This window comes from Pelophylax lessonae, assembly GCF_965119305.1.
Source record: "Pelophylax lessonae genome assembly, chromosome: 2".
Lineage (NCBI taxonomy): Eukaryota > Metazoa > Chordata > Amphibia > Anura > Ranidae > Pelophylax > Pelophylax lessonae.
Genome location: NC_138769.1, coordinates 694,131,885 through 694,159,595, shown reverse-complemented (window position 1 = coordinate 694,159,595; position 27,711 = coordinate 694,131,885). Strand labels below are relative to the sequence as shown.

Genomic DNA, 27,711 nt, shown 5'->3' with positions numbered 1-27,711 from the left:
GGAGAGCGTTTGTGAACAGCAGTTTTCAGTTCTTTCCACAGATTCTCGATTGGATTCAGGTCTGGACTTTGACTTGGCCATTCTAACACCTGGATATGTTTATTTGTGAACCATTCCATTGAAGATTTTGCTTTATGTTTTGGATCATTGTCTTGTTGGAAGACAGATCTCTGTCCCAGTCTCAGGTCTTTTGCAGACTCCATCAGGTTTTCTTCCAGAATGGTCCTGTATTTGGCTCCATCCATCTTCCCATCAATTTTAACCATCTTCCCTGTCCCTGCTGAAGAAAAGCAGGCCCAAACCATGATGCTGCCACCACCATGTTTGACAGTGGGGATGGTGTGTTCAGGGTGATGAGCTGTGTTGCTTTTACGCCAAACATAACGTTTTGCATTGTTGCCAAAAAGTTCGATTTTGGTTTCATCTGACCAGAGCACCTTCTTCCCCACGTTTGGTGTGTATCCCAGGTAGCTTGTGGCAAACTTTAAACTACACTTTTTATGGATTTAATGGCTTTCTTCTTGCCACTCTTCCATAAAGGCCAGATTTGTGCAGTATACGACTGATTGTTGTCCTATGGACAGAGTCTCCCACCTCAGCTGTAGATCTCTGCAGTTCATCCAGAGTGATCATGGGCCTCTTGGCTGCATCTCTGATCAGTCTTCTCCTTGTATGAGCTGAAAGTTTAGAGGGACGGCCAGGTCTTCGTAGATTTGCAGTGGTCTGATACTCCTTCCATTTCAATATCATCGCTTGCACAGTGCTCCTTGGGATGTTTAAAGCTTGGGAAATATTTTTGTATCCAAATCCGGCTTTAAACTTCTCCACAACAGTATCTTGGACCTGCCTGGTGTGTTCCTTGTTCTTCATGATGCTCTCTGCGCTTTAAACGGACCTCTGAGACTATCACAGTGCAGGTGCATTTATACGGAGACTTGATTGCACACGGGTGGATTCTATTTATCATCATTAGTCTCCTAATGATGATAGTCTCCTGCTGACTCGCACCTCATTGTTTTGCTGTTTGTTGTCAGCTCATCCTTCATCTGCACTTATGCACTTGTGCACTTTTATACACCTTTTTTTCGTGTGATTTATATTTTACTATTATTTGTATATTTCACATTTGTTTTATATTGTATCTGTGAAGATTATTAGTGCGATTGATTATCATCCATTTCTTCACTCTAGTATTCACTATATGGATCCATCTTTTTGTTTTGAACATTCTTACTTGTAGTCCGTTTTATTCATTCTTCTTCTTCTGAATTAGCGCCAATTTTTTCCTTTACACATTGTTTTACACGGTGGGGACACCGAATAGGAATGGCTGCTTTTTCACCTTTCACAGTGCCTGATACTGCACATCCATATTTATTTATCATTGTCTTCCTCGGGTAGCACATTGGTTCTCCTCACCTTTGAATATAAGTGCAATTTGTATCTAAACTGACACACATATAATAGCCCCAGTGCCTCCGAAAAAAATCACAAGCCTTTTCGTATATATAAAAAAAAAAAAATGGCAAACACCATATAATGATGGTGTCATAATGGCCCACCATTCATTTATCTGTGACGGAATGAAAGTTTTGGGTGCCGTGTTCAGCTACCCCTTATCCTTACCTGAGAAAATCTGAATTTGGAACAGAATAGAGACTCTTCTTCCCCCAAACCAATTGGATTTTTCTTCCTGCCTTTATTAAAGGTATGGTGAAGCTATACCATCATTTTTCTTCACATTTGCATACAGGCTAAATTGTCTAAAAAAAAAAATGACAGTTCCAATGGTTGGGACAAACTATACATAGCTGCCAGGGGTGCTTTTAGCATTTATATTTATATGATTTAAACCTTTATTCCCAAAGGAAATGAAAACCTTTTGCTATAACGGCTTCAAAAGCATTAGCTGGAGGCTTTCATTTGTTTGTCACTTAAATGGTATCTAAACCCAAGAACTGAAATGTAATATAGTGCAGGCTACCAGTCCTTAGATGTGGTGGTTGCATTAGATTTCTTCTTTTCTTTTTCTTGAGGCTAGGTACATTTTTTGCATATACAAAGAAATACCTGGCCTCAGTGTAGTCAATTGTCATGTATGCTCCAACGTGGAGGCTCCCCTAGAGTAGTGTTAGGGACCACATTACTCAGAGGGGCCTTGACTAGGCAATGTGGCTTCCACACTTGTTTACATATATTGTACAACTTAAACCTTGGGTTTTGAAGGATAAGTTCACCTTTTGTAAAAGAAAAAAATGCACACAATTTGGCAGGTAAAAAAAAATGTGCATTTTTTTTTTTTTTTTTTTACACTGCAGCCTGTAAGGCTACGTTCACATGTGGGCGCAGGGCATCACGGGCAGAATCACCGCGACTCTGCCTGCAATCTGGAAATCATTGCAAATCACGGGACACCTGTGCGATGCCCGTGATTTGCAATGGCACCCCAAATTCTGTGCGATTTTGCCGCGATTTCCGCCTGCCGAATCGTAGTAACATCGCGCAAACAGAATCGCAGAATGCATGACGCACAAAAGAAGCTCTTGTACCTTTTTTGGGCGTCATGTGTCCCGTTATTCTGTTTGCGCGATGTTACCGTGATTCGGCAGGTGGAAATCGCGGCAACACCGCACAGCGTTTGGAGTGCCTTTGCAAATCACGGGCAATGCACAGGTGTCCCGCGATTTGCACTGATTTGCAATGGCACCCCAAACGCTGTGCGATGTTGCCGTGATTTCTGCCTGCCGAATCACGGTAACATTGTGCAAACAGAATCGTGGGAGATGTCACCGCAGACGTCCGCTGTCCCATAGGCATGCATGGAGCATCCAATCAGGTCCGCCTGAAAAACTGACAGGTGGATCGGATCAGATCGCCCGTGTGAAAGGGGCCTTAGAGATCACTGCTATTACAGCCCCTTTACAAATCAGTGCTCCCATATTTGTGCTCCCTACAACCCCCTTAAAAGTTATTTGTGCCACATTTAAAGCGGTTGTAAACCCTATAAAAAAATAAAAAAAAAAAAACCTGCAAGACAAAGGCATAATGAGCTAGTATGCATCGCATACTAGCCCATTATGTGTAACTTACCTTAAAACGAAGCCCCGACACGGACCCCCGGACATCGCTGCGGGCGCTGCCATGATCCCTCGCCGTCTCTTCCGGGTTCGGCGGCTCCGGCGCGCTGATTGGCCGGAAGAGACGGCTCCGGCGCGATGATTGGCAGGAGCCGCGATGATGTCACTCCCGCGCATGCGCGCGGGAGTGATTTTTTCCGGCAAGCTCCGGCAAACATAATTGAAGGTCCCCCCAGACCTTCAGAGCGCTCGCGCGAGCGGCTGCATGCACTGTAAATATCTCCAAAACCGTGCCGGTTTAGGAGATATTATTTGTACCTACAGGTAAGCCTTACATTATAGGCCCACCTGTAGGTAAAAGTGTCAAAAAGCGGGATACTACCGCTTTAATAATTCTTTTAGCAAGCTCCATTATAAAAGATCAGATGGGAAAAAATAAACCATAAAAAGTGAAAAGGTTTGGATAGCACAGAAAAAAAATAAGATAGTGTGAAAAAAATAAATAAAACAAGCCATTTAATGTATTCAACGTTTCAGGAGAAATTGAAAAGGTGAGCTAACGACGTACACCCTCTCCCCCCCCCCCCCCCCCTCCAGCTGTACTTACCTGTGTAGGATGATGACCTATCAGTTCCCACGCAGCTGGTGAAGCGGTTTGATGATTTGAAATCCCTGCTCTATTCTCTCTTGTGTACAAACAAGGAGCTGGGGGGGGGGGCACACCCTGAATATGCATTTCTAAAGCTGGTGCAGCTATGAACCAAGCGACATGCATATTGAAAAAGAATAGCGCACACATGCAAAAGAAATGACTATCAAATATAAAGGCAATCAATAAATAAAAATGGGGATTTAGTCCCACCATATGGCCATATCGTGCTCAAGCCCACCCCTACGTCAAAGTATCCCATTGTCAGTGGGTCCTACACTATCCATAAAAAGAAGGATGAATCCAGCCTCTCAAACCATTGGAGATACTTACTCCTTACTGGGAGAGATGTGCAACTGCACTATAAGGGACTCCTCCTATATCTGCTATCTAGTGGACACTGATAGAGTACAGGTGTGGGAGGGTGGGGTTTCTCTTGTCTGTGCAGGACTTTCCAGAGGGATCGGAGCGATGTTCTGCGGTGGCGCTGACCATTCAGAATTGCTCTGATCTGTCCAGGAAGTCCTGCAGAAAGAAGAGGGACCGCTTTACCAGCTGTGTGGGAACTGACAGCTCCGCATCCACAGAGGTAAGTACAGCGGGAGGTGGAGAGGGTGTACGGTGTGTGTTCACCTTTTCATTTTTTTTCTGTAAAGTTAAATGAACGCTTTAAGACGGAAAAAAAGGTGCATCTCTGGGCTGTGGTGGGGCAGCAACCAATGCATACAAGTAATATACCAAACTTATAAATAATCTTAAAAAAAAGTGTGTGGCGCCAAAAGTAAATGAACAAAAATGAAATGTGAATACTGTGTTATAAATGGACAATACATTGAAATAAAGTCCAAAAGTGTTAAAGTAAAAAAATAATGTGTGTATGTATATATATATATATATATAAAACAGAAAATATAACACTGTGCCAATGAGGGAAGCTGCTAGCACTTGGAAAAATACAAGCTTCCAAAACAATAATTGATACAAATAGTGCAGCGCTAAAATCATGAAGGACAAAATATATAAAATGCAAGCAATAGATTTTATATATATATATAGTCCCAGGAGACAGCATTCCAAAAGAAAAGAAGTCAAGAAGTCATGCAAGAAGACAGGGGTGACTTGTAAGGATGAATGAACACACTTCACACCCCAGGTGATACAGGGATCTCCTTACCAGAATGACATGACCACCAAATTATAAGTGGTCAAGCAGGCATCTGATCGAATATCAGAAGGAAGCTGTATGGGACTCCAGATACAATCTTCAGCTATAAAACAATCCCCAGATACTCCAGATGATAGTAGGTGAGGGAGGCATCAATCATGTGCAAAAGAAAAGAATGCTCCAATAGTGCATTAAAAGACATTTATTGAGCATATTAAAACCATTGCACTCACGAGAGATCCGTTGTCACCGAGCATTCAAGCAAAAACATTGGGCCATCGCCGCGGCATTCCTACACATATATACAGTGGGTACGGAAAGTATTCAGACCCCCTTAAATTTTTCACTGTTTGTTATATTGCAGCCATTTGCTAAAATCATTTAGGTTCATTCTTCTTCCTCATGAATGTACACATAGCACCCCATACTGATAGAAAAACACAGAATTGTTGACATTGTTGCAGATTTATTAAAAAAGAAAAACTGAAATATCACATGGTCCTAAGTATTCAGACCCTTTGCTCAGTATTTAGTAGAAGCCCCCTTTTGATCTAATACAGCCAGGAGTCTTTTTGGGAAAGATGCAACAAGTCTTTCACACCTGGATTTGGGGATCCTCTGCCATTCCTCCTTGCAGATCCTCTCCAGTTCTGTCAGGTTGGATGGTAAACGTTGGTGGACAGCCATTTTTAGGTCTCTCCAGAGATGCTCAATTGGGTTTAAGTCAGGGCTCTGGCTGGGCCATTCAAGAACAGTCACGGAGTTGTTGTGAAGCCACTCCTTCGTTATTTTAGCTGTGTGCTTAGGGTCATTGTCTTGTTGGAAGGTAAACCTTCGGCCCAGTCTGAGGTCCAGAGCACTCTGGAGAAGGTTTTTGTCCAGGATATCCCTGTACTTGGCCGCATTCACCTTTCCCTCGATTGCAACCAGTCGTCCTGTCCCTGCAGCTGAAAAACACCCCACAGCATGATGCTGCCACCACCATGCTTCACTGTTGTGACTGTTTTGGACAGGTGATGAGCAGTGCCTGGTTTTCTCCACACATACCGCTTAGAATTAAGGCCAAAAAGTTCTATTTTGGTCTCATCAGACCAGAGAATCTTATTTCTCACCATCTTGGAGTCCTTCAGGTGTTTTTTTAGCAAACTCCATGCAGACTTTCATGTGTCTTACACTGAGGAGAGGCTTCCGTCGGGCCACTCTGCCATAAAGCCCCGACTGGTGGAGGGCTGCAGTGATGGTTGACTTTCTACAACTTTCTCCCATCTCCTGACTGCATCTCTGGAGCTCAGCCACAGTGATCTTTGGGTTCTTCTTTACCTCTCTCACCAAGGCTCTACTCCCCCGATAGCTCAGTTTGGCCGGACGGCCAGCTATAGGGAGGGTTCTGGTCGTCCCAAACGTCTTCCATTTGAGGATTATGGAGACCACTGTGCTCTTAGGAATCTTAAGTGCAGCAGAAATCTTTTTGTAACCTTGGCCAGATCTGTGCCTTGCCACAATTCTGTCTCTGTGCTCTTCAGGCAGTTCCTTTAACCTCATGATTCTCATTTGCTCTGACATGCATTGTGATCTGGAAGGTCTTATATAGACAGGTGTGTGGCTTTCCTAATCAAGTCCAATCAGTATAATCAAACACAGCTGGACTCAAATGAAGGTGTAGAACCATCTCAAGGATGATCAGAAGAAATGGAAAGCACCTGAGTTAAATATATGAGTGTCACAGCAAAGGGTCTGAATACTTAGGACCATGTGATATTTCAGTTTTTCTTTTTTAATAAATCTGCAACAATGTCCAAAATTCTGTGTTTTTCTGTCAGTGTGGGGTGATATGTGTACATTCATGAGGAAGAAGAATGAACCTAAATGATTTTAGCAAATGGCTGCAATATAACAAAGAGTGAAAAATTTAAGGGGGTCTGAATACTTTCCGTACCCACTGTATGTCCAATCTTGAACGAAAATCAATAATAAAAAAACAATATGGTGAAAAATCTAGATTTATATGCACAATCTCATTATAGGATCAGCAATATAAACTTATTGGTGAAAGTACAAAGTTCAGTGCAAAGATGTGCATAAAAAATTGATGGCGTCTTGAAAAGTGAAGAAGTTATCCAGTACAGTGCTCCAGAATCATCCACCGCACCCCTGTGAAATGGACACTCAGCGGAAAAGCTGGCTGCCGTTACAGTAGCAAACACGCACTCAGTGTAAATCCACCATCTGTTGTGAGGAAAGCACCATCCAGATGTAGCTGTGGTAAATAAAGCTCACCCGGAGCAAGATGAAGTCCCTATAGTGCAGTGATGGGGAACCTTGGCACCCCAGATGTTTTGGAACTACTTTTCCTATGATGCTCATGCACTCTGCAGTGTAGTTGAGCATCATGGGAAATGTAGTTCCAAAACATCTGGAGTGCCAAGGTTCGCCATCGCTGCTATAGTGTAAAATTTATTGGATTTGTATGTTAACCACTTGCCGACCGCCCCACGCAGATTTACTGCGGCAGGGTGGCTCAGCTGCACATAATCGCGTAGATCTACGTGATTATGTGCATGTGGTCTCAGCGACACGCACCACGGAAGCCAGACCGCGGGAGGAGCGGGCGCGATCGTCACCGGCCTCCCGCAGTCTTCGGAGAAATTGACAGGAGAGCCGCCTGCCTATGTAAACAAAGCAGGCGGCTCTCCTGTCAGACAGGCACAGTGAGATTGTGTGTCTAAGCTAAGCTGAAACACCGATCTCTGTGTGCCTGTCACAGAGCCCCGCCCCTCCCCCCCACAGTTAGTAAGCACAATTTAGGAGCACACTTAACCCCTTGATCACCCCCGGTATTAACCCCTTCCCTGCCAGTGTCATTTATACAGTAACAGTGCATATTATCTAGCACTGATCACTGTATTGGTGCCACTGGTCCCCAAAAAGTGTCACTTTGTTTCAGATTTGTCCGCCGCAATGTCGCAGTCCCGCTAAAAATCGCTGATTGCTGCCATTACTAATAAAAACAACAAAAAAAATATAAAGTCCAAAAATCTATCCCATAGTTTGTAAACGCTATAACTTTTGCGCAAACCAATTAATATACACTTTTTGGGATTACCAAAAATATATAGCAGAATACAAATTGGCCCAAACTGATAAAACAATTACATTTTTACATTTATTGGGAATGTTTTATAGCAGAATGTAAAAAATATATATATATTTTTTTCAAAATTGCCGCACTTTTTTGTTTATAGTGCAAAATCTAAAAACCGCAGAGGTGATCAAATACCACAAAAAGACAGCTCTATTTGGGTACAGCATCGCATGACCACACAATTTTTAGTTAAAGTAACATAGTGCCGAATCGCAAAAAAATGGTCTGGTCATCAAGGGGGTAAAACCTTCCGGAGCTGAAGTGGTTAAAAGCCAAAATGAAAAGAATTATATGACAATGAGTGCCACTATCGACCCGATATTGAACAGTTGCCTGACGTCAGCACTAGTGTCTCCTCCCCAATGCGTTTTGTCCAATAGGAAGTTATCAAGGGGTCCTCAGTTAAAAGAAATAGTAAAATTATGGATCTACTAGCCGGATAAGAAGGCAATATAACCATGTTACAGGGGGCTCTGAAAAGCACACACTGTTGTGTTAATTCTGTTGACAGACTTCATCCTATGTATATGTCACATTTGATTTTGCCCACTTTGAAGTATATCGCGAGCTTTAGGCCAGCAGAAGTACAGAACTCCTCAAGTGAATTTCTTATCTGTGGCTCTTTCATTTCCTGTAATGGTTACTAGAGATCTGCAAAGATTCGGCAGAAATCAGTGCAGGATAGGGAATTGCTTGGAGACCATGCGTCTATCTTACACATATTTTCGGGGTCAGTCGCTCAAACTGAGCAGAAACCCGATATTGGAAAAATAGTCCAGGAGTGGTGTTAACAACACTTGTGAGTTGGATAGAAACTTGAGCCCTGTGTGACTGTGTTCAGACCCAGTGTGACCCCGATCCAGACAGGCACGAGCAAGGCATAAAATGGTGTTCACATTTTACTGTTCTCTAGATCTGGTTTCTTGTAAAATCAATGTTCTATGTACACATATCCATGTAAAAAATGCTACTGCGGTCTCTGCATCTACTCAGACATGGAGTATAGTGACATCTAGTGGTGTAATAAAATACTGCAAACCACAAAAGGGACATTTATAGCGGAGTGTATGTAGTCAGAACACTTATGCTAGATTCATAAAAAAAAAAACCCTGATACACTATCCTTGTTAACTACTTCTAGACCGGAAGGATTTGCCCCCTTAATGACCAGGCCATATTTTGCGATTCGGCACTGCGTTACTTAAACGGATGATTGCGCAGTCGTGCGACAATGTATCTAAATACAATTGATGTCCTTTTTTCCCACAAATAGAGCTTTCTTTTGGTGGTATTTGATCACCTGTGCAATATTTTAATTTTTTTCGCTATAAACAAAATAGTGATAATTCTGAATAAAACAAAAAAAACAATATTTTTCACATTCTGCTATATAACTACCCCCCCCCCCCCAAAAAAAAAATAAAAAATATTTTTTTTTTTTTAACATTTTAGGCCAATTTGTTTTCTGCTACATATTTTTGGTAAAAAAAATCGCAATAAGCGTATTTTGATTTGCGCAAAAGTTATCGCATTTACTAACTATGGGAAAGATTTATGTCATTTTTACTGTTTTTTTTTACTAGTAATGGAGGCGATTTTTTGCGGGACTGCAACATTGCGGCGGACAGATCGGACCCCTGACTGACATTTATGACACTTTTGGGGAGACAGTGACACTACTACAGTAATCAGTGCTAAAAATATGCACTGTTACTGTAATAATGACACGTTCAGGGAAGGGGTTAACACTGTGTGTGATCAAGCGGTTAAATGTGAGCCTAGGGGAGTGTTTCTAACTGTGTGTGGGCGTGGCTTGTGAAATGGTCACATATGTTCCTATATAGAAGGATCACAGGCGCTCTACGATCATTCCAGGGAGAACGGTCAGCTGTGTTTACAACAGCTGCCCGTCTTTCTCACTCAGCAGGGAATGATCGCGGGTGTCAGGCGGCAACCGGAGCTGCCTGCACCATGCATTGGAGTCCCCGCTGACGAGTGGGGGTGCTGCGTGCACGGGCCCACTGGCCTGCGTGCGACCGACGTATACCTACGGTGGTTCACACAGGAGTGGCTGCCTGCCGCAGTGTAACTGCGGCGGGCGGTCGTAAAGTGGTTAATAGCAATGCATGCAGCAAATTCACATTGTTTTTTTCTGATGCTTTTACTGCATGACACTATTGTTGTGACAAATTCCCAAAATATTGCCATGTTGGTAATACTTTAAGTGTATTTAAATAAGACCTCTTTATAGTTTAATAAGGTCACGTGTAATTTTTGTTTCGCATCTCTGAGACATTTCCAAAAAAAGATGTGTTTTTAGGTTCCTCTGGAACCTCTCTGTATAGCTCCTCTTGTCTGTAAAACTTGGTTCCAATAGTGACCATGGCACTACCTGCCTGCAGTTTGCATGTTCTGCCTGTGCCTGGGTGGGTTTCCTCCGGGCACTCTGGTTTCCTCCCACGCCCCAAAGACATGCTGGTAGGTTAATTGGCTCTTGTTTAATTAACCAGGGGTGTGTGGAAGCAATGAGATGGCAGTGCTGCTGCCCGAATGCTTTCACCTGACAGGCAGGAGTCTGACTGTCAGTTTTACAAACAAACTGGTTGCTGCAGCCACCGGATTGTGTGTGAAACCCCCTGTTGCCAGGTCCGTTACGCTGCCAGCAAAAGGGTTTTTAAAGTCCAAATAGAATGATTAAACTTTAGTTTTTGAAAATATGAGGCAATCACCAGGCCATCATCCGTAGTGTATATCGAATTAGAGAAAGAAGGTTTTGGTTGGACTATACAGGCCAGAGAGGAGCATACAACAAATTATATAAAATTCCAAATGTATTATACACATAGAAAATATAGATGCTACGTACATCTCCTATACATACAACATAACCCCAATTACATGAAATGACATAGATTGTGGTTCTATAGTAAGTACTATAATAGTAGTACTATAATACTCCTCAAAAGCCAACGTGTTTCGCTTTACGTTGCTTCATCAGGGCTTGGGAAACCAGGAAGATTAACCACTTAAGCCCCGGAAGATTTTACCCCCTTCCTGACAAGGGGGTATTTTGCGATTCGGCGCTGCGTGACTTTAACGGACAATTGCGCGGTCGTGCGACACTGTACCTAAACGAATTTGATGTCCTTTTTTTCCCACAAACAGAGCTTTCTTTTGGTGGTATTTGATCACCTGTGCGATTTTTTGATCATGCGCTATAAAGAAAAAAAAGAGCGACAATTTTGCAAAAATAACAATATTTTTCACATTTTTTTATATGAAATTCCCCCCAAAAAAAAGTAAAAATCAAAATTTTTTAACATTTTCGGCCAATTTGTTTTATGCTACATATGTTTGGTAAAAAAAAATCGCAAAAGTTATCGCGTTTAATAACAAAGGGAAAGATTTTTGTAATTTTTGTTGTTTTTTTTTTAACGCGTAATGACGGCAATCTGCAATTTTTTGTGACATTGCGGCGGACAGATCGGACCCTTGACTGACATTTTTGACACTTTTGGGGTTACCAGTGACATTTCTACAGTAATCAGTGCTATACATATGCACTGTTACTGTAAAATTACACTGGCAGTGAAGGGGTTAACTTTTTTTGAGAGGGAGGGGTTATGTGTGTCCCTAGGGGCGTGATTCTAACTTTGATTGGCTGTGGCTTGAGCTGTAGGAACAGTGATCAACGGTCCTACATAGTAGAACCATATGATCACTATTCCTATACAGGGGAGAATGACAGGCGGCTTGTTTACACTAGCCACCTGCCTTTCTCCCTCTCCACCGACGATAGCCGAGTGACCGGCGGACATCGGGTCCGCCGGTCACACGCGCGGGGGGGGGGTCCGTGACCATGCCTCCGGCGGCGCGCGCTCGCTCCCCAGAGCCTCACAGGCTAGTGACGTACCGGTACGTCACTTTGCCTCTGAGGGGCTGACCGCCGCAGTATATATACTTGCGGCGGTCGGCAAGTGATTAACCACACAAATGCAAGTTTTCCCCCAGCGAGCGCTGAGGTATACAGGGAGAGTTTGACCAGAGAGATCTTTATTTGAAGGCTATATATAATCAGGTCTTCATTGCCAAATTCAAATATATATAAAAGAGTCAGGATATACTGGATGTTGTGTATATTAAGGGACACATTGACCTATGCTGTATACCACAATGTGCGTCCACACCTATTAAGGCAATAGGTTTTCAATCCAGTTGAATTTCATTTATCCCATTAGTAATTCTGTCATATGTTTGACGCCCTATATCTGCCTGCCTAATATCAGATCACTGGGCCCACAGTCAGAAACTGTATCTACTTTAGATGTCACCAATCTCTCCGGTCAACTGGCCAATGCTTAAACTTTGAAATGCACATAGGAAGTTCTATCTACCTGCTCAGTCCTTGGCATTTTGTTCAGACATGGCCTTAGTACACCAACCCTCCTCTCTTCCTTTTGTTAATATTCTAGTGATCTGAAGTTATTTCCAAACACAGCTACTACAGGTCCCCTACTGTCTTTCTCTTATAGAAGGCCTGGTGAAAAAATATCAGAACTTCAGCACTATAATTGCCTTGATATTTTTAATGTGATAGAAAATGAGATAGAAAACTTTAGGACATTTGCAAAGCTGCAGTGTTAGCTGGATCGGCTGTAATCTTTAACCAGTTTCACTTCACATGTGTCGGCTGCATTACTGCAAGCACATGCCTTAGATGGCGGCTTTTTATTTCCAAGTATAGCACATAGATGGTTTATTCCATCTGTGTTCTGTAGTTTACTAAAATGCACGTGTGCTGAGATTTTTAGGGTTCGCCCTTCAAAATGAATGGCACTGCAGTACCAATTGTATCTTACAGTATATTTTACTCTGTATTTCCACACCTCATTGGTGCAAAATCATTCTTCTAAAACAAATAAGCATACTGTAGTCATTACTTATTGTTTTTGATATCCGCATTGTATACGGATTCCTGATTAATGCACCCTGATGGATATGAAGCTTGTATAAAGTTGGCATTATTTTAGCATAATACAAGCTGGTTTGGGCAAAATGAATTATATTTTTAAAGCTTATCACATAGTTAAAGCAGTTTTAATCCAAAAGCAAACATTTATTATATTTCAGAGTACTTCTTAGATGAGATGGCTGCATTCAATTTCTTTTTTAGATTTTCTTTCCTTTATTTTCATCTGGTGATCTTGCCAGTAAGTCTGTTGTTTTTCAAAAGAGCAATCTCTCCTACAAATGTAGCAGTTAGGAGTGTTGCTACTAACCATTTTCCACTGACAGGGGTGCTTACAATGATCAACTTTTACTTATTCATGTTAAACCTTAGGGAAGAAAACTGCTGTAACTACTTATAAAGTGTGAGCTGGAGTTTGGCTTCAATTTGTTAGTGTAAATCTATATCTGCTAGTACATCTATCACTCTCCTTTCCCCAGACTGACAATGCTGCTGTCTGCTGTGCCCCCTGTGCTCCTTCATCCAAAGTGGAGGCACTCTAATACAGGGGGTATGTTACTGGCCAGGACACCAGTGTAAGGGACTGTTGAACCGGATGGCTAAATGGACTCCCTACGAATATTCGGGAACACACAGAGACACACACGAGGGTAGAGTCAAAGTATGTTTCTCTATCGCTCATTGACAGACGTAGTCTTCTTGATTCTCAAGAGCTGGGTTATGTTGTCTCCGCAGGAGTAGGACTAGGCAGAAAGACAAAACGTTCTGGCTCCACCTTAGGGGCAGTCCCTGAGGGTATATCCTCCCTCTCTCTGCTACAGGGAATCAGTTTTTTTCTGTCTAGTCAGGAGTAAGGACCTAAGTTCCTTGCTGGGATCTTTTGGTCCTGGCAAAGACTTTTTTCTTTAAGAAAAAGACATTTTTTAGGTAGTTTTTCTCCAGTGTTTTTTTCCTGTGAGATCTTCAAGCAAAAATGCCGGACTGGGCGACACCTGTGGTCACCCCAGCCGGCCTACGAGCGCGCGCAGACCATGGCATTGCGCTTGGTCGGCCGCGACACATTCAAGTAAGTATGCGGGGCCGGGCGACGGGCTGGATGTTGAGATCCAGTGGTCACCCCGGTTTCTGCCTACGAGCGCGTGCAGACCAGAGCTCCGCGCTGGGTCGGCCGCGACGGAGTCCCAGTGGAGGGACTGACCTTGCGAGTTAAAAGTCTCGCTTGGACGCCAGGAACCAGAGAGTCGAGGCGTCCGAAGTGGTCCACAAACCCCCACCCCGGTGGAGAGGGTATTGTGAAGAGAGGGTGCCTGTCGGTTCGGTATGGTGAGTAAACGTTAGGAGGCAGTATGTATTATGGGCCCCTCCATATATGGTCAGTATATATCTGATACTTACAAGTCCCCCTTGTAATACAGCATGTGTTTGTGGGAAGTGGACTTGGTTTAAGAGCTAACACTCTACCCAGCAGACTGTAACATTACAGCAGACATAGGAGGTATTATCCTACCTTATTTGTAGTGTATCTCCTGTAGATCCATATATCGCCTCTTAGCAGAGATGCAGGTGGATGTGCTGGGAAAAGGATTTCGGCGGTCCGCCGCCATTTTGCTGTAGACCTAGTGCATGTATGTCCTCAGGTCACGCCGGCCGCCATGTTTTTGGAGTCTTATGTCTCCTCTATGGGGGCGGCCATGTTTTGTGAGCCCAGCTACCTCGTGGAGAGCTGGGAACGCCGGAAGGCGTACACAGGGGGCGGAGCCACGTCCTTCTACCCGGGAAAAAGCAAACAGCTCCTTCCAGTCTGTGTAAGACAGACGCTGACTGCAGTTGGTTGGAAGCTGCACTGCATCGGTGGTGAGCCTTGGGGGTCCCTCTCTCTCTCTGTGGGATCGAGAAGCAGGTACTCTGAGGGGCGCTATTGCGCTAGGGGGAGACACACAAAAAAAAAAAAAAAAAAAAAGTTTTTTTGTTTTGCTGGCAAAAGTGTCCTGAATTAACATGGACCCTGCCACTCATGTATCTCCTCCGGATCCCCTCGAGGGGTCTGCGGGATCCTCCAGCACCCCATTGACAATTGAATCATTGTCAGCTATTATGGAAACTTTTGTGTCCCGGGTGGAAGTGGCTTGTCAGGGACAGGGCGCGAGAAAGCGATCCCCGCCTAACCCCATATTATCTGAAACCTCGGATTCAGACTCTGAGCCCATTTCTGCAGTTGCAGGTACTTCATCTGGGATTGGTGTCTCGGGTCCTGTCTCTTCAGACAGTGAGGAGGATGTTTCGGCATCCGCCATAGCCCGAGAGGAAGCGTTGGTAAACGCACTCATCGTATCTGTTCAAGAGACCTTAAGGTTACAGGGTATTCCATCAGAAATAGCTGAAACTGAAATCCCTTTTGGGACTAAAAAACGCATCAAAGTGGCGAAGGTTTTTCCATTGCCCAAATGTTTTGGCAATCCAATCGAAGAAGAATGGCGTCTGCCAAAACGCACTTTTACTATTTCTAAACGCATTGACAGGCGTTATCTGAAATGGACAGAACCACCTGTGGTGGATTCACCAATTGCTAGATTGAATAAAGCCACGGTTATTCCTTTAGAAGACGCTCCGTCTTTTAAAGATCCAGTGGATCGCAAGATAGAAGCTATGTCTCGCACCATGTTTTCCTTGATTGGATCAGCTTTCAGACCTATAATAGCTATTGGTCTGGTTTCGCAGGCTGTAACTGAATGGACCAAGTGGTTACGCCGGGACTTAGAAGAGGTCCCTCAGGCGGTATCAGATTTGTTGGAACAAATGATACAGGGGTTACAGTTTGTGTGTGATGCGGCGTTAGACGCCACTCCATTATTGGCGCGAGCATCAGTCTCAGCAGTGGTTCTCAGGCGTACACTGTGGCTAAAAGGTTGGTTAGCCGACCAAGGTTCCAAAAAAGCATTGGCTAATATCCCCTTTTCAGGAGAGCGTCTATTTGGAGCCAACTTAGATGAGATCATTAAGGATCGCACGGGTGGAAAGAGCACCTTTTTTACCGCAAAATTTTAAAGGTAGAGGAACTCGTCAAAGACGAGGGCCTTCTTTTTCTGCTCACAAGAGGTTTTTTCGTCCCGCAGGTGAAAAAACTAAGTCCTCCAAAGCTCCTGCAGGCGTCAGGGGTCGTTGGTCGGGCAAGCAAAAGCCCGCCCCCTCCAGACCTGAAGATAAACCGTCCAAAGCCTGAAGGTGCGCCCCCACCCATAACTGGGGTGGGGGGACGTCTTCGCCGGTTCCCGGATCCATGGCTTTCCAGAATCCCGGACAAATGGGTTTGCGAAGTCATAAGGTCAGGGTACAAGATCGAGTTTCGATCTCTCCCACCGGCGCGATTCTTCCCTTCCAATATCCGACTATCCTCAGATCGTTTAGAAGATCTGCGGAGAGCAGTCACAGATTTACTACAAGGAGTGGTAGTCCACGTTCCTTGGACAGAACGGTTTCAAGGGTTTTATTCAAACCTATTTACAATACCCAGGAAAGAGGGCAAAGTGCGTCCAATTCTGGACTTAAGAGCACTCAATTCTTTTGTCAACATAAGAAGATTCAGAATGGAGTCCATTCGCACAGTAGCAGCCTTCCTGCATCCAGGGGATGTCCTAGCGTCCATAGACATCAAGGACGCCTATCTTCACATTCCCATTTTCGCAGGACATCAGCGGTTTCTACGCTTTTCCGTAGAAGAGAACCACTATCAGTTTGTGGCGTTACCTTTCGGTCTCGCCACGGCTCCTCAGGTCTTCACAAAGGTGTTGGCCCCAATGTTGGCACTTCTGCGCCAAAGAGGCATATCGATCCTTGGTTACCTAGACGATCTTCTGCTTCATGCAGAGTCTCCTCAGACCTTGCTACAAAACATAGAAATTACTATGATTTCTTTACAGGAATTCGGGTGGCTGGTGAACCAGCAAAAGTCATTTCTGGTTCCCACCCAGAGGCTCGAATATCTGGGTCTAATTTTAGACACAGTCAGGACAAGAGTTTTTCTTCCAGTAGGGAAACTCCGAAAGATTCAATCAGCAGTCCAGTTGTTACTGTCCAACAGCTGGTCTTCCCTTCGGACTTGCATGAGGGTTCTGGGGTTGATGGTGGCTTCGTTCGAAGCAGTCCCATTTGCCCAGTCCCATACCCGAATTCTTCAGCAAGAGATTCTTCTCAGATGGAATCGGAATCCGGAATCCCTGGACAATCAGATCCGATTGAGCAAACAGACCAGAGAGTCTCTGGTCTGGTGGCTTCGGTCTCCAATGCTCAGCCAGGGAAAGTCATTTCTGCCAATATATTGGACGATAGTGACCACGGATGCCAGTCTATCCGGATGGGGAGGAATTCTCGGTCAGTTATCTGTCCAGGGACTTTGGTCCCCGGAAGAATCCAGGTTACCGATAAATGTATTGGAACTGAGAGCGATCAGACTTTGTCTGATTCACTGGACCGAGCAGCTCCAGGGCAGCCCGGTTCGGATCCAGTCGGACAATGCCACGGCCGTGGCTTATGTCAATCACCAGGGGGGCACCAAGAGTGTCCGAGCGGCCAAAGAAGTGGCTTGCATTCTTCGCTGGGCGGAACGATTTGTTCCAGCAATCTCTGTGGTGTTCATTCCGGGGGTGGAGAATTGGCAGGCAGATTATCTCAGCCGTCAGACTCTGGATCAGGGGGAATGGTCCCTCCATCCAGACGTTTTCCACCAGTTGTGCCTACGGTGGGGCACCCCGGATGTGGATCTGTTGGCATCACGATTCAACAGGAAAGTTCAGAGATTCGTGGCTCGCTCCCGCGATCCTCTAGCAGAAACCGCAGACGCACTGATCGCCCCGTGGGGGCAATACCAGCTAATATATGCCTTCCCTCCTCTCGCGTTACTGCCAAGACTTCTTCGCAGGATAGAGGAGGAAGGAATTCCAGTAATTCTGGTAGCTCCGGACTGGCCTCGTCGAGCTTGGTACGCCGACATGGTCAGACTGGTGGCGGATGTCCCGTGGAGACTTCCTCTCAGGGAGGACCTACTGTCTCAGGGACCGATCTTCCATCCTGCTTTACGATCGCTGGCTTTAACGGCCTGGCTATTGAGACCCAGGTGCTGAAGGACAAAGGTTTGTCAGCTTCTGTTATCCCTACTCTAGTTGAAGCATGGAAAGCGACTTCCAGAAAGATTTATCATCGCACATGGAAGTCCTACATTGCATGGTGTGAACCGTTGGGGTTCCGTCCTCGGTCTTATTCGATTAGTCGAATATTAGCCTTTCTGCAACAAGGGGTTGAGCAGAAACTGGCCTTGAGTACTATCAAGGGTCAGGTCTCAGCGTTAGCTATCTTCTTTCAGAAGCCTTTGGCTACTCATTCCTTGGTGCGGAATTTCATCCAGGGGGTGCGACATCTGGCTCCGCCAGTGCACGCGCCGTTACCCCCCTGGGATCTTAATTTAGTGTTGTCGGTTCTTCAGAAACCTCCCTTTGAAGATATTAGGGAGATTCCTCTACCTACGTTGTCCCAGAAGGTGGCCTTCTTGGTGGCTATTACTTCTGCACGCAGGGTGTCAGAACTGGCCGCATTATCTTGTCGTTCACCATATCTGGTGGTTCATAGAGATAAGGTGGTTCTTCGTCCGAATCCATCCTTCCTACCAAAAGTTGTTTCAGAATTTCATCTGAATGAAGAAATTGTATTACCTTCCCTGTGTCCTAAGCCCAGTCATCCTCGGGAGTTTGCTTTACACTCCTTGGATGTGGTCCGGGCGATCAGGGTATACTTGAAAACGACAGACTCGTTTCGCAAGACGGATTCACTTTTTGTGATCCCAGATGGACCCAAAAAGGGGTTGCCTGCATCTGCCGCGACCATTTCCAGATGGATCAGACAGACGGTAGTACAGGCTTATTCTATTAAGGGTCGGGAGCCCCCGTTCCCTGTTAAGGCGCACTCCACTCGGGCACTTAGTGCGTCATGGGCCTTTCGCCATCAGGCGTCAGTGGTCCAGGTGTGCAAGGCGGCTACCTGGTCGTCGGTGCATACCTTTACTAAACATTATAAAGTTGATGTAATGGCATCGTCTGATGCCTCGTTTGGCCGCAAGGTTTTGCAGGCCGCAATTTGAGGAGACCAGCGGTCTACCTCGAGGGTTTTTTTCCGTTGGAAAAATTTTTCTTTAGTCTCATTCTTTGTTTATAATGAGCCTTTAAAACTTCTAGTTTGGCACCGATTGGGCCTTCTAGATTGGATTTGATTTTGTCAATCCCACCCCTCATTTGTGGCACTGCTTCTGGATGTCCCAGCTCTTGAGAATCAAGAAGACTACGTCTGTCAATGAGCGATAGAGAAAAATGGATTTTTGTAAGATCTTACCGTAAAATCCTTTTCTCTTAAGCTCATTGACAGACGTAGTACCCGCCCCTCTATCATTGAGTTGGGTTGGGTTAAATTCTCTGTACTGCTTTAAAACAGAACTGATTCCCTGTAGCAGAGAGAGGGAGGATATACCCTCAGGGACTGCCCCTAAGGTGGAGCCAGAACGTTTTGTCTTTCTGCCTAGTCCTACTCCTGCGGAGACAACATAACCCAGCTCTTGAGAATCAAGAAGACTACGTCTGTCAATGAGCTTAAGAGAAAAGGATTTTACGGTAAGATCTTACAAAAATCCATTTTTGTATCAGGAAATGTCCCAAGCATATATACAGTTAGAACAACAGAAAAGGGAATTTCTCAAAAAGGGGCTTGGCTTCGGTATGACTCTCAATCACATGATACTTTTTGGCATACACAATTTTCAACTGTTCCCATAACAAATTTACAATAGCAGACATAGCTGAACAAACAAGATGTTATGACTATAAATCAGGCATTATTGCAGGAATAATAGAGAAAAATATACTGCATGAAAACACCATTAACCATTCAACCAGGTAAAAACAGGGGAAAAATGCCTAAAAAAACAAGAAACATGAATGCAGCCACCACATCTAAGAAATGGTAATCTGCAGTATATTACTTTTTTGGTTTGGGGGGTTTAATACCGCTTTAAAATAAATAGTTGTTTACTGCTTTACCTGCCATTGTCTGTATATAGTAGGGGAAGTTTGTGGACCAGATCAGTGCTATTTCGTTTCTCATCTGACACGGTTTTCTGTGTTTGCTGGAGTTTTTGTTAAATGAACCAACAATTTCGGGAGGATCAGTCCCGATACTGAGGCCCATTTGTTTCTCTTTCCTATTTTAGAGCTTATTCACAGATCTGTAGTAATGCAATTACTAAGTGACGTGAAAATGTGTTAATGGACTATGCAAATGAGGAATCCCCTTTTTGTCATTGCAGATGTAAAGATGGCCTCCAAGGATTTGCCTTCTCAGCCCTCAAGTAAGTAGAATGCTTGCATGCAGTGAAGAGGGATCTAACTGTTTAGTTCTGGGATGAATGATGTGTAGCACTTAACACACTGAACTCCCGGCAATGACTTCAGAGATGTGGTTCCTCATCAGATCTGGCCACCTGCCCCTATTCTCTGCCTGTTGGGATATTTTCATTGTTTTAAAGTTTGAAGAATGCAGCCGGGATAACATTTTTTTTTTTTTTTTTTGCATTTATTAAACTTATATGCTTGTAATGGTTTATTTAACAGACCAGGGCATACATACTGTTTAATTTGTTTCCCTCTTCTGTCCAGCCCTGGATTTCTGTGGATAAAGTCACAGTTGAATAGTAACAGGTGCAGGTGATGTTTAGAGGAGTCGGGTAACTCTCTATTATTCAAAAGGCATAACATCATTTCACCTTTCTGTAGTTCGATGGTCTTCATACAAACCCGATTCCAAAAAATTTGGGACACTGTACAAATTGTGAATAAAAACAGAATGTAATGATGTGGAAGTTTCAAATTTCAATATTTTATTCAGAATACAACATAGATGACATATCAAATGTTTAAACTGAGAAAATGTATCATTTTAAGGGAAAAATAAATTGATTTTAAATTTTATGGCATCAACACATCTCAAAAAAGTTGGGACAAGGCCATGTTTACCACTGTGTGGCATCCCCTCTTCTTTTTATAACAGTCTGCAAACGTCTGGGGACTGAGGAGACAAGTTGTCCAAGTTTAGGAATAGAAATGTTGTCCTATTCTTGTCTAATACAGGTTTTTAGTTGGTCAACTATCTTAGGTCTTCTTTGTCGCATCTTCCTCTTTATGATGTGCCAAATTTTTCTATGGGTGAAAGATCTGGACTGCAGGCTGGCCATTTCAGTACCTGGATCCTTCTACGCAGCTATGATGTTGTAATTGATGCAGTATGTGGTCTGGAATTGTCATGTTGGTAAATGCAAGGTCTTCCCTGAAAGAGACGTCTGGATGGGAGCATATGTTGTTTTAGAACTTGGATAGACCTTTCAGCATTGATGGTGCCTTTCCAGATGTGTAAGCTGCCCATGCCACACGCACTCATGCAACCCCATACCATCAGAGATGCAGGCTTCTGAACTGAGCGCTGAGAACAACTTGGGTTGTCCTTGTCCTCTTTAGTCCGGATGACATGGCGTCCCAGTTTTCCAAAAATAACTTCAAAGTTTGATTCGTCTGACCAAAGAACAGTTTTCCACTTTGCCACAGTCTATTTTAAATGAGCCTTGGCCCAGAGAAAACGCCTGCGCTTCTGGATCATGTTTAGATTTGGCTTCTTTTTTGGCCTATAGAGTTTTAGCTGGCAACGGTGAATGGCACGGTGGATTGTGTTCACCGACAATGTTTTCTGGAAGTATTCCTGAACCCATGTTGTGATTTCCATTACAGTAGCATTCCTGTATGTGATACACTGCCGTCTCTAAGGGCCTGAAGATCACCGCCATCCAGTATGGTTTTTCGGCCTTGACCCTTACGCACAGAGATTGTTCCAGATTCTCTGAATCTTTGGATGATATTATGCACTGTAGATGATGATAACTTCAAACTCTCTGCAATTTTTCTCTGAGAAACTCTTTTCTGATTTTGCTCCACTTTTTTTCGCCGCAGCATTGGGGGAATTGGTGATCCTCTGCCCATCTTGACTTCTGAGAGACACTGCCACTCTGAGAGGCTCTTTTTATACCCACTCATGTTGCCAATTGACCTAATAAGTTGCAAATTGGTCCTCCAGCTGTTCCTTATATGTACATTTAACTTTTACGGCCTCTTATTGCTACCTGTCCCAACTTTTTTGGAATGTGTACCTCTCATGAAATCCAAAATGAGCCAATATTTGGCATGACATTTCAAAATGTCTCACTTTCAACGTTTGATATGTTATCTATATTATATTGTGAATAAAATATAAGTTTATGAGATTTGTAAATTAGCCCATTCCTTTTTTACTCACAATTTGTACAGTGTCCCAACTTTTTTGGAATTGGGTTTGTAGTTGAGAAGTCGCCATGCATTTAATCTTGCCGCATTCTAGACATATCTTATGTTAAAATAATAACAACAGGCAAAACTTGTACAAAAGTACATTATCATTTAGTTGTCACTTGATGGGGTTTTTTGTTCTTCAATTGTTTTAAGAGGATTTTATGTCTTAATAAAATAAAAAAAAGTGTTATATGCTATTTGTTGCAGTTCTCTGTGATGGTGAATTTCGGAAAGTAATAGTAGTTTGTTGAAAATGAATACTTAATGTTTATGATCTATAGCAGGGATTTCCAAACTTTCTAAACAAAGGGCCAGTTTACTGTCCTTCAGACTTTAGGGGGGACCAGACTTGTGGCCATTGGAGTGGAAATTGTTCTAGTGTCAGTGAGAGTAAATAATGCTTCTTTGGTATTAGGGGGAGGAAAAGAACTCCATCATTGGTATCAGTAGAAGGAATAGTGCCCCATCATTGGTATCAGTAGAAGGAATAGTGCCCCATAATTGATATTAGTAGAAGAAATAGTGTCCCATCATTGGTATCAGCGGAAGGAATAGTGTCCTATCATTGGTGTCAGTGGAAGGAATAATGTCCCATCATTGGTGTCAGTGCGAGAAATAGTGCCCCATCATTGGGGCATTGGGAGTAATAGTGCCCCATCATTGGTGCCAGTGGAAGGAATAGTGCTCTATCATTGGCATTAGTTGGAGGAATAGTGCCCCATCGTTGGTATCAGTTGGAGGAATAGTGCCACATCATCGGTTTCAGTTGGAGGAATAGTACTCCATTATTGGTGTCAGTGGGAGGAATAGTGCTCCATCATCGGTTTCAGTTGGAGGAATAGTGCCCCATCATCGGTTTCAGTGGGAGGAATAGTACTCAATTATTGGTATCATTTGGAGGAATAGTGCTCCATCATTGGTTTCAGTGAGAGGAATAGTGCTCCATCATTGTATTATTTGGAGGAATAGTGCCCCATCATTGGTATCAGTTGGAGGAATATAGCCCCTTCATTTGTATCAGTTGGAGGAATAGTGCCCCATCATTGGTATCAGTTGGAAGAATAGTGCCTCATCATTGGCGTCAGTGGGAAGAACAGTGCTCCTTTATTGGTGTCAGTGGGAGGAATAATGCTCCATTAATGGTGTCAGTGGGAGGAATAGTGTCCCATCATTGGTATCAGTTGGAGGAATAGTGCTTCATCATTGTATTATTTGGTGGAATACTGCCCCATCATTGGTATCAATTGGAAGACAAATGCCCCATCATCAGTTTCAGTTGGAGGAATAGTACTCTATTATTGGTGTCAGTGGGAGGAATAGTGCTCCATAATTGGTATCAGTTGGCGGAATAGTGCTCCATTATTAGTGTCAGTGGGAGAAATAGTGCTCCATTATTAGTGTCAGTGGGAGAAATAGTGCTCAATTATTAGTGTCAGTGGGAGGAATAGTGCCCCATTATCAGTTTCAGTGGGAGGATTAGTACTCTATTATTGGTGACAGTGGGAGGAACAGGTCTCCATCATTGGTTATAGTTGGAGGAATAATACTCCATTATTGTTGTCAGCGGGAGGAATAGTGCCCTACCCAATTGTTGATGTTAATAGCAAGAACTATGCCTCATAAGTGAAGGAAAAGTGCCCCAAGGGCTTAATAAAGTAGAGCAGTTTGGAATCCACTGATCTACAGTGCCTTGAAAAGGTATTCATATCTCTTGAAATGTTCCACATTTTGTCCTGTTACTACCAAAAACATAAATGTATTTTATTGGGATTTTAGGTGATAGACCAACACAAAGTGGCACATAATTGTGAAGTGGAAGGAAATGATAAATAGTTTTCAAAATTGTTTACAAATATTATCTGAAAAGTTTGGCGTGCATTTGTATTCAGCCCTCTTCACTCTGATAACCCTAACTAAAATCTAGTGGAAACAATTGCCTTCAGAAGTCACCTAATTAGCAAATAGAGTCCACCTGTGTGTAATGTATCCTCAGTGTAAATACTCTGTTCTGTGAAGCCCTCAGAGGTTTGTTAGAGAACCTTAGTGAACAAACCACATCATGAAGACCAGGGAACACACCAGACAGGTCAGGGATTATTTTGTGGAGAATTTGAAGCAGGGTTAGGTTTTAAAAAAATATCCCAAGCTTTGAACATCTCACTGTTCAATCCATCATCCGAAAATGGAAAGAGTATTGCACAACTGCAAACCTACCAAGACATGGCCGTCCACCTAAACTGACAGGCCAGGCAAGGAGAGCATTAATCAGAGAAGCAGCAAAGAGGCCCATGGTAACTCTGGAGGAGCTGCAGAGATCCACAGCTTAGGTGGGAGAATCTGTCCACAGGACAACGATTAGTCATGCACTCCCCAAATCTGCCCTTTATGGAAGAGTGGCAAGAAGAAAGCCATTGTTGAAAGAAAGCCATAAGAAGTCCTGTTTGCAGTTTGCAAGAAACCATGTGGGGGACACCGCAAACATGTGAAGGTACTCTGGTTACATGAGACCAAAATGTTACTTTTTGGCCTAAAAGCAAAATGCTATGTGTGGCGGAAAACAAACACTACACATCACCCTGAACACACCTTAAAACATGGTGGTGGCAGCATCATGTTGTGGGGATGCTTTTTTTCAGCATGGTTAGGGAAGCTGGTCATAAATGATGGGAAGATGGATAGAACCAAATACAGGGCAATCTTAGAAGAAAACCTGTTAGAGTCTGCAAAAGACTTGAGACTGGGGCAGAGGTTCACCTTCCAGCAGGACAACTACCCTAAACATAGAGCCAGAGCTACAATGGAATGGTTTAAATGGTTTAGATCAAAGCATATTCATGTGTTGGAATGGCACAATCAAAGTCCAGACCTAAATCCAATTGAGAATCTGTGACAAGACTTGAACATTGCTGTTCACAGATGCTCTCCATCCAATCTGACAGAGCTTGAGCTCTTTTGCAAAGAAGAATGGGCAAAAATGTCACTGTAGATGTGCAAAAATGGTAGAGACATCCCCAAAAAGACTGGCAGCTGTAATTGCAGTGAAAGGCGGTTCTACAAAGTATTGACTCAGGGGGCTGAATACAAATGCACACCACACTTTTCATATATTTATCATTTTCCTTCCACTTCACAATTTTGTGCCACTTTATGTTGGTCTATCACATAAAATCCATTTACGTTTTTGGTTGGAACATGACAAAATTTGAAAATTTTCAAGAGGTATGAATACTTTTTCAAGGCACTGTATAGTGGTAACAAATGGAGGTGTTGAAATAGTATTTTGAACAATAAATTTACCTGGTGACATCAGTGGTTTAAGCAAGCTTTGATCTGCAGTTTCATCTTTGACTGTATAATTTCTAATGAGATACAGACACTTAATGCATTTTTTAAAACCAATGACTCAAACAACACAAATCCTTAATCATTAGCTGGACAGTACACAAAGCCTCTATTAGGGGGCCCTATCCAAATACCATCAGGCAGCAAACAAAACTCCCTGTTGACTGTACAACAAGATAGGATTCTTGCCAATTTAACTAAAGAACGTAAACAAAATCCTACTATTAAAAATAGGTATAAAATAGATTCAGATAGATCTCAACCTATCTTTAACTACTAGGGCAGAAAGAAGAATATGTTGGAAAAATATGTATATTTTTTTCTCAAGGTAACAAAGTCAGTACCCTGTTAGCTAGCAAACTATCCCCTAGACACCACTCCAAAGTAATGTTTATAATTCATTATTCCACAGGTAAGTTCTGTAAAACACTGAGTAGCTCCTACAAGAGCTTTTCTTACTAATATTTCAATTTACATAGTGACCCTTATAACCTAAAAGCTGATAAACTTGAAGAATTTTTTCACAAAAACATGTTGGAGCTGAATATATCTATTGAGGAGGTTAACAAAGAGATTAAACCAAATCATCTTCGGATTCTAGCCCTGACATCTCAGATACTAATTAGAAAAAAATGTATAAACTATTTTACTCCCCATCTTGAGTAGACGTGTGCAATTTGTTTTGTTCCAAATTTAAATTCTGAGAAATGTTTTCATCATCTGGAAATTCAAATGTATCCAGATTACGAATACCAATAGTAACAAATAGGGATGCACCGAAATGAAATTCTTGGCCGAAGCCGAATAATAATAAAATGTTTGGCCGAAGGCCGAATACCGAACGCGGTGTTTTGCATTTTTTCCATTTATTTTGCCAATTTTTTGTCCTCTCTCTTGTCCTCTCGTGTCTCTCTCTCTCTCTCTCTTGTCCTCTCATGTCTCTTTCTCTCTCTCTCTCTCTTGTCCTCTCTCTCTCCTGTCCTCTCATGTCTCTCTCTCTCTCTCTCTCTTGTCCTTTCTCTCTCTCTCTCTCTCTCTCTCTCTCTCTCTCTCTCTCTCTCGTCCTCTCATGTCTCTCTCTCTCCCTAAATGTTACTGTAGGGAATGGGATTCAGTGCACACTGCAGCCTTGTACCATAGGGTTAATGTTAGTGACACTGTAGGGATTGGGAAGGATGCTGGGAATGGAAATCAGAAAGCATGCAGGCAGCCTTGTAAATTTTAATTGCAGATACAGGGCACTGGGCAGGTCAGGGTTAATGTGGTAACATCAATTACTCAGTGACAGTCAGTCAGTGTCAGTGTGGACTCGATCAGATTATACAGTGACAGACAGTCTCTCATAGTGGTGGTAGTAGGAGGCTGGAGGTGGACTAGTAGTAGCCTGGAAAGGAGCACAGCCGCATACATACATTACTCACTCGTGCACTGCAGCCCGCCCCACACATTCAGTGAGTCTTACTCTCCTCCCTAGTTTTTTCAATGGCACATTCAGGAAGTCAATCACGCCGTGAGTAGCGGCACAGCGGAACCAATCAGGTGTGCAGGCACGCGTGATTGGTTCGCTGTGCAGCTAATCACGGCGTGATTGGCTTCCTGAATGTGCCATTGAAAAAACTAGGGAGGAGAGTAAGACTCACTGAATGTGTGGGGCGGGCTGCAGTGCACGAGCGAGTAATGTATGTATGCTCACCGCTGAAGTGTCCCGGCTTCCCCTGCCTAACACGGAAGTCTGTGAGTCCTCCTGTCCTCCTCCGAGTCCCTTCCCCCTGTAAATATCGTGACCTCGGCGATATGAATATCGCCTACGGCCACAGAACGATAGTCAATATCATATCGACTATCGTTCAGCCCTATTATTCGGCACAAAATTATTCGGCCTTTTGACTTATTCAGCCAAACACCGAAAGTGCTATTTTTTCTATTTTCGGCCGAATAATGTTCGGCCGCCGATTATTCG

The 27,711-nt window shown here is 43.4% G+C and overlaps 1 protein-coding gene across 1 annotated transcript in view; it reads left to right on the top strand.

The window, feature by feature from the left end:
- The window catches only part of TMEM135 (transmembrane protein 135), a 612,430-nt gene that overhangs the window by 549,591 nt on the left and 35,128 nt on the right, over window positions 1-27,711 (top strand). The window contains exon 7 of the mRNA XM_082245904.1: window positions 20,345-20,386. Within this exon, the coding sequence (XP_082102030.1) occupies window positions 20,345-20,386 (42 nt within the window). The remainder of the gene's footprint in view (window positions 1-20,344; window positions 20,387-27,711) is intronic.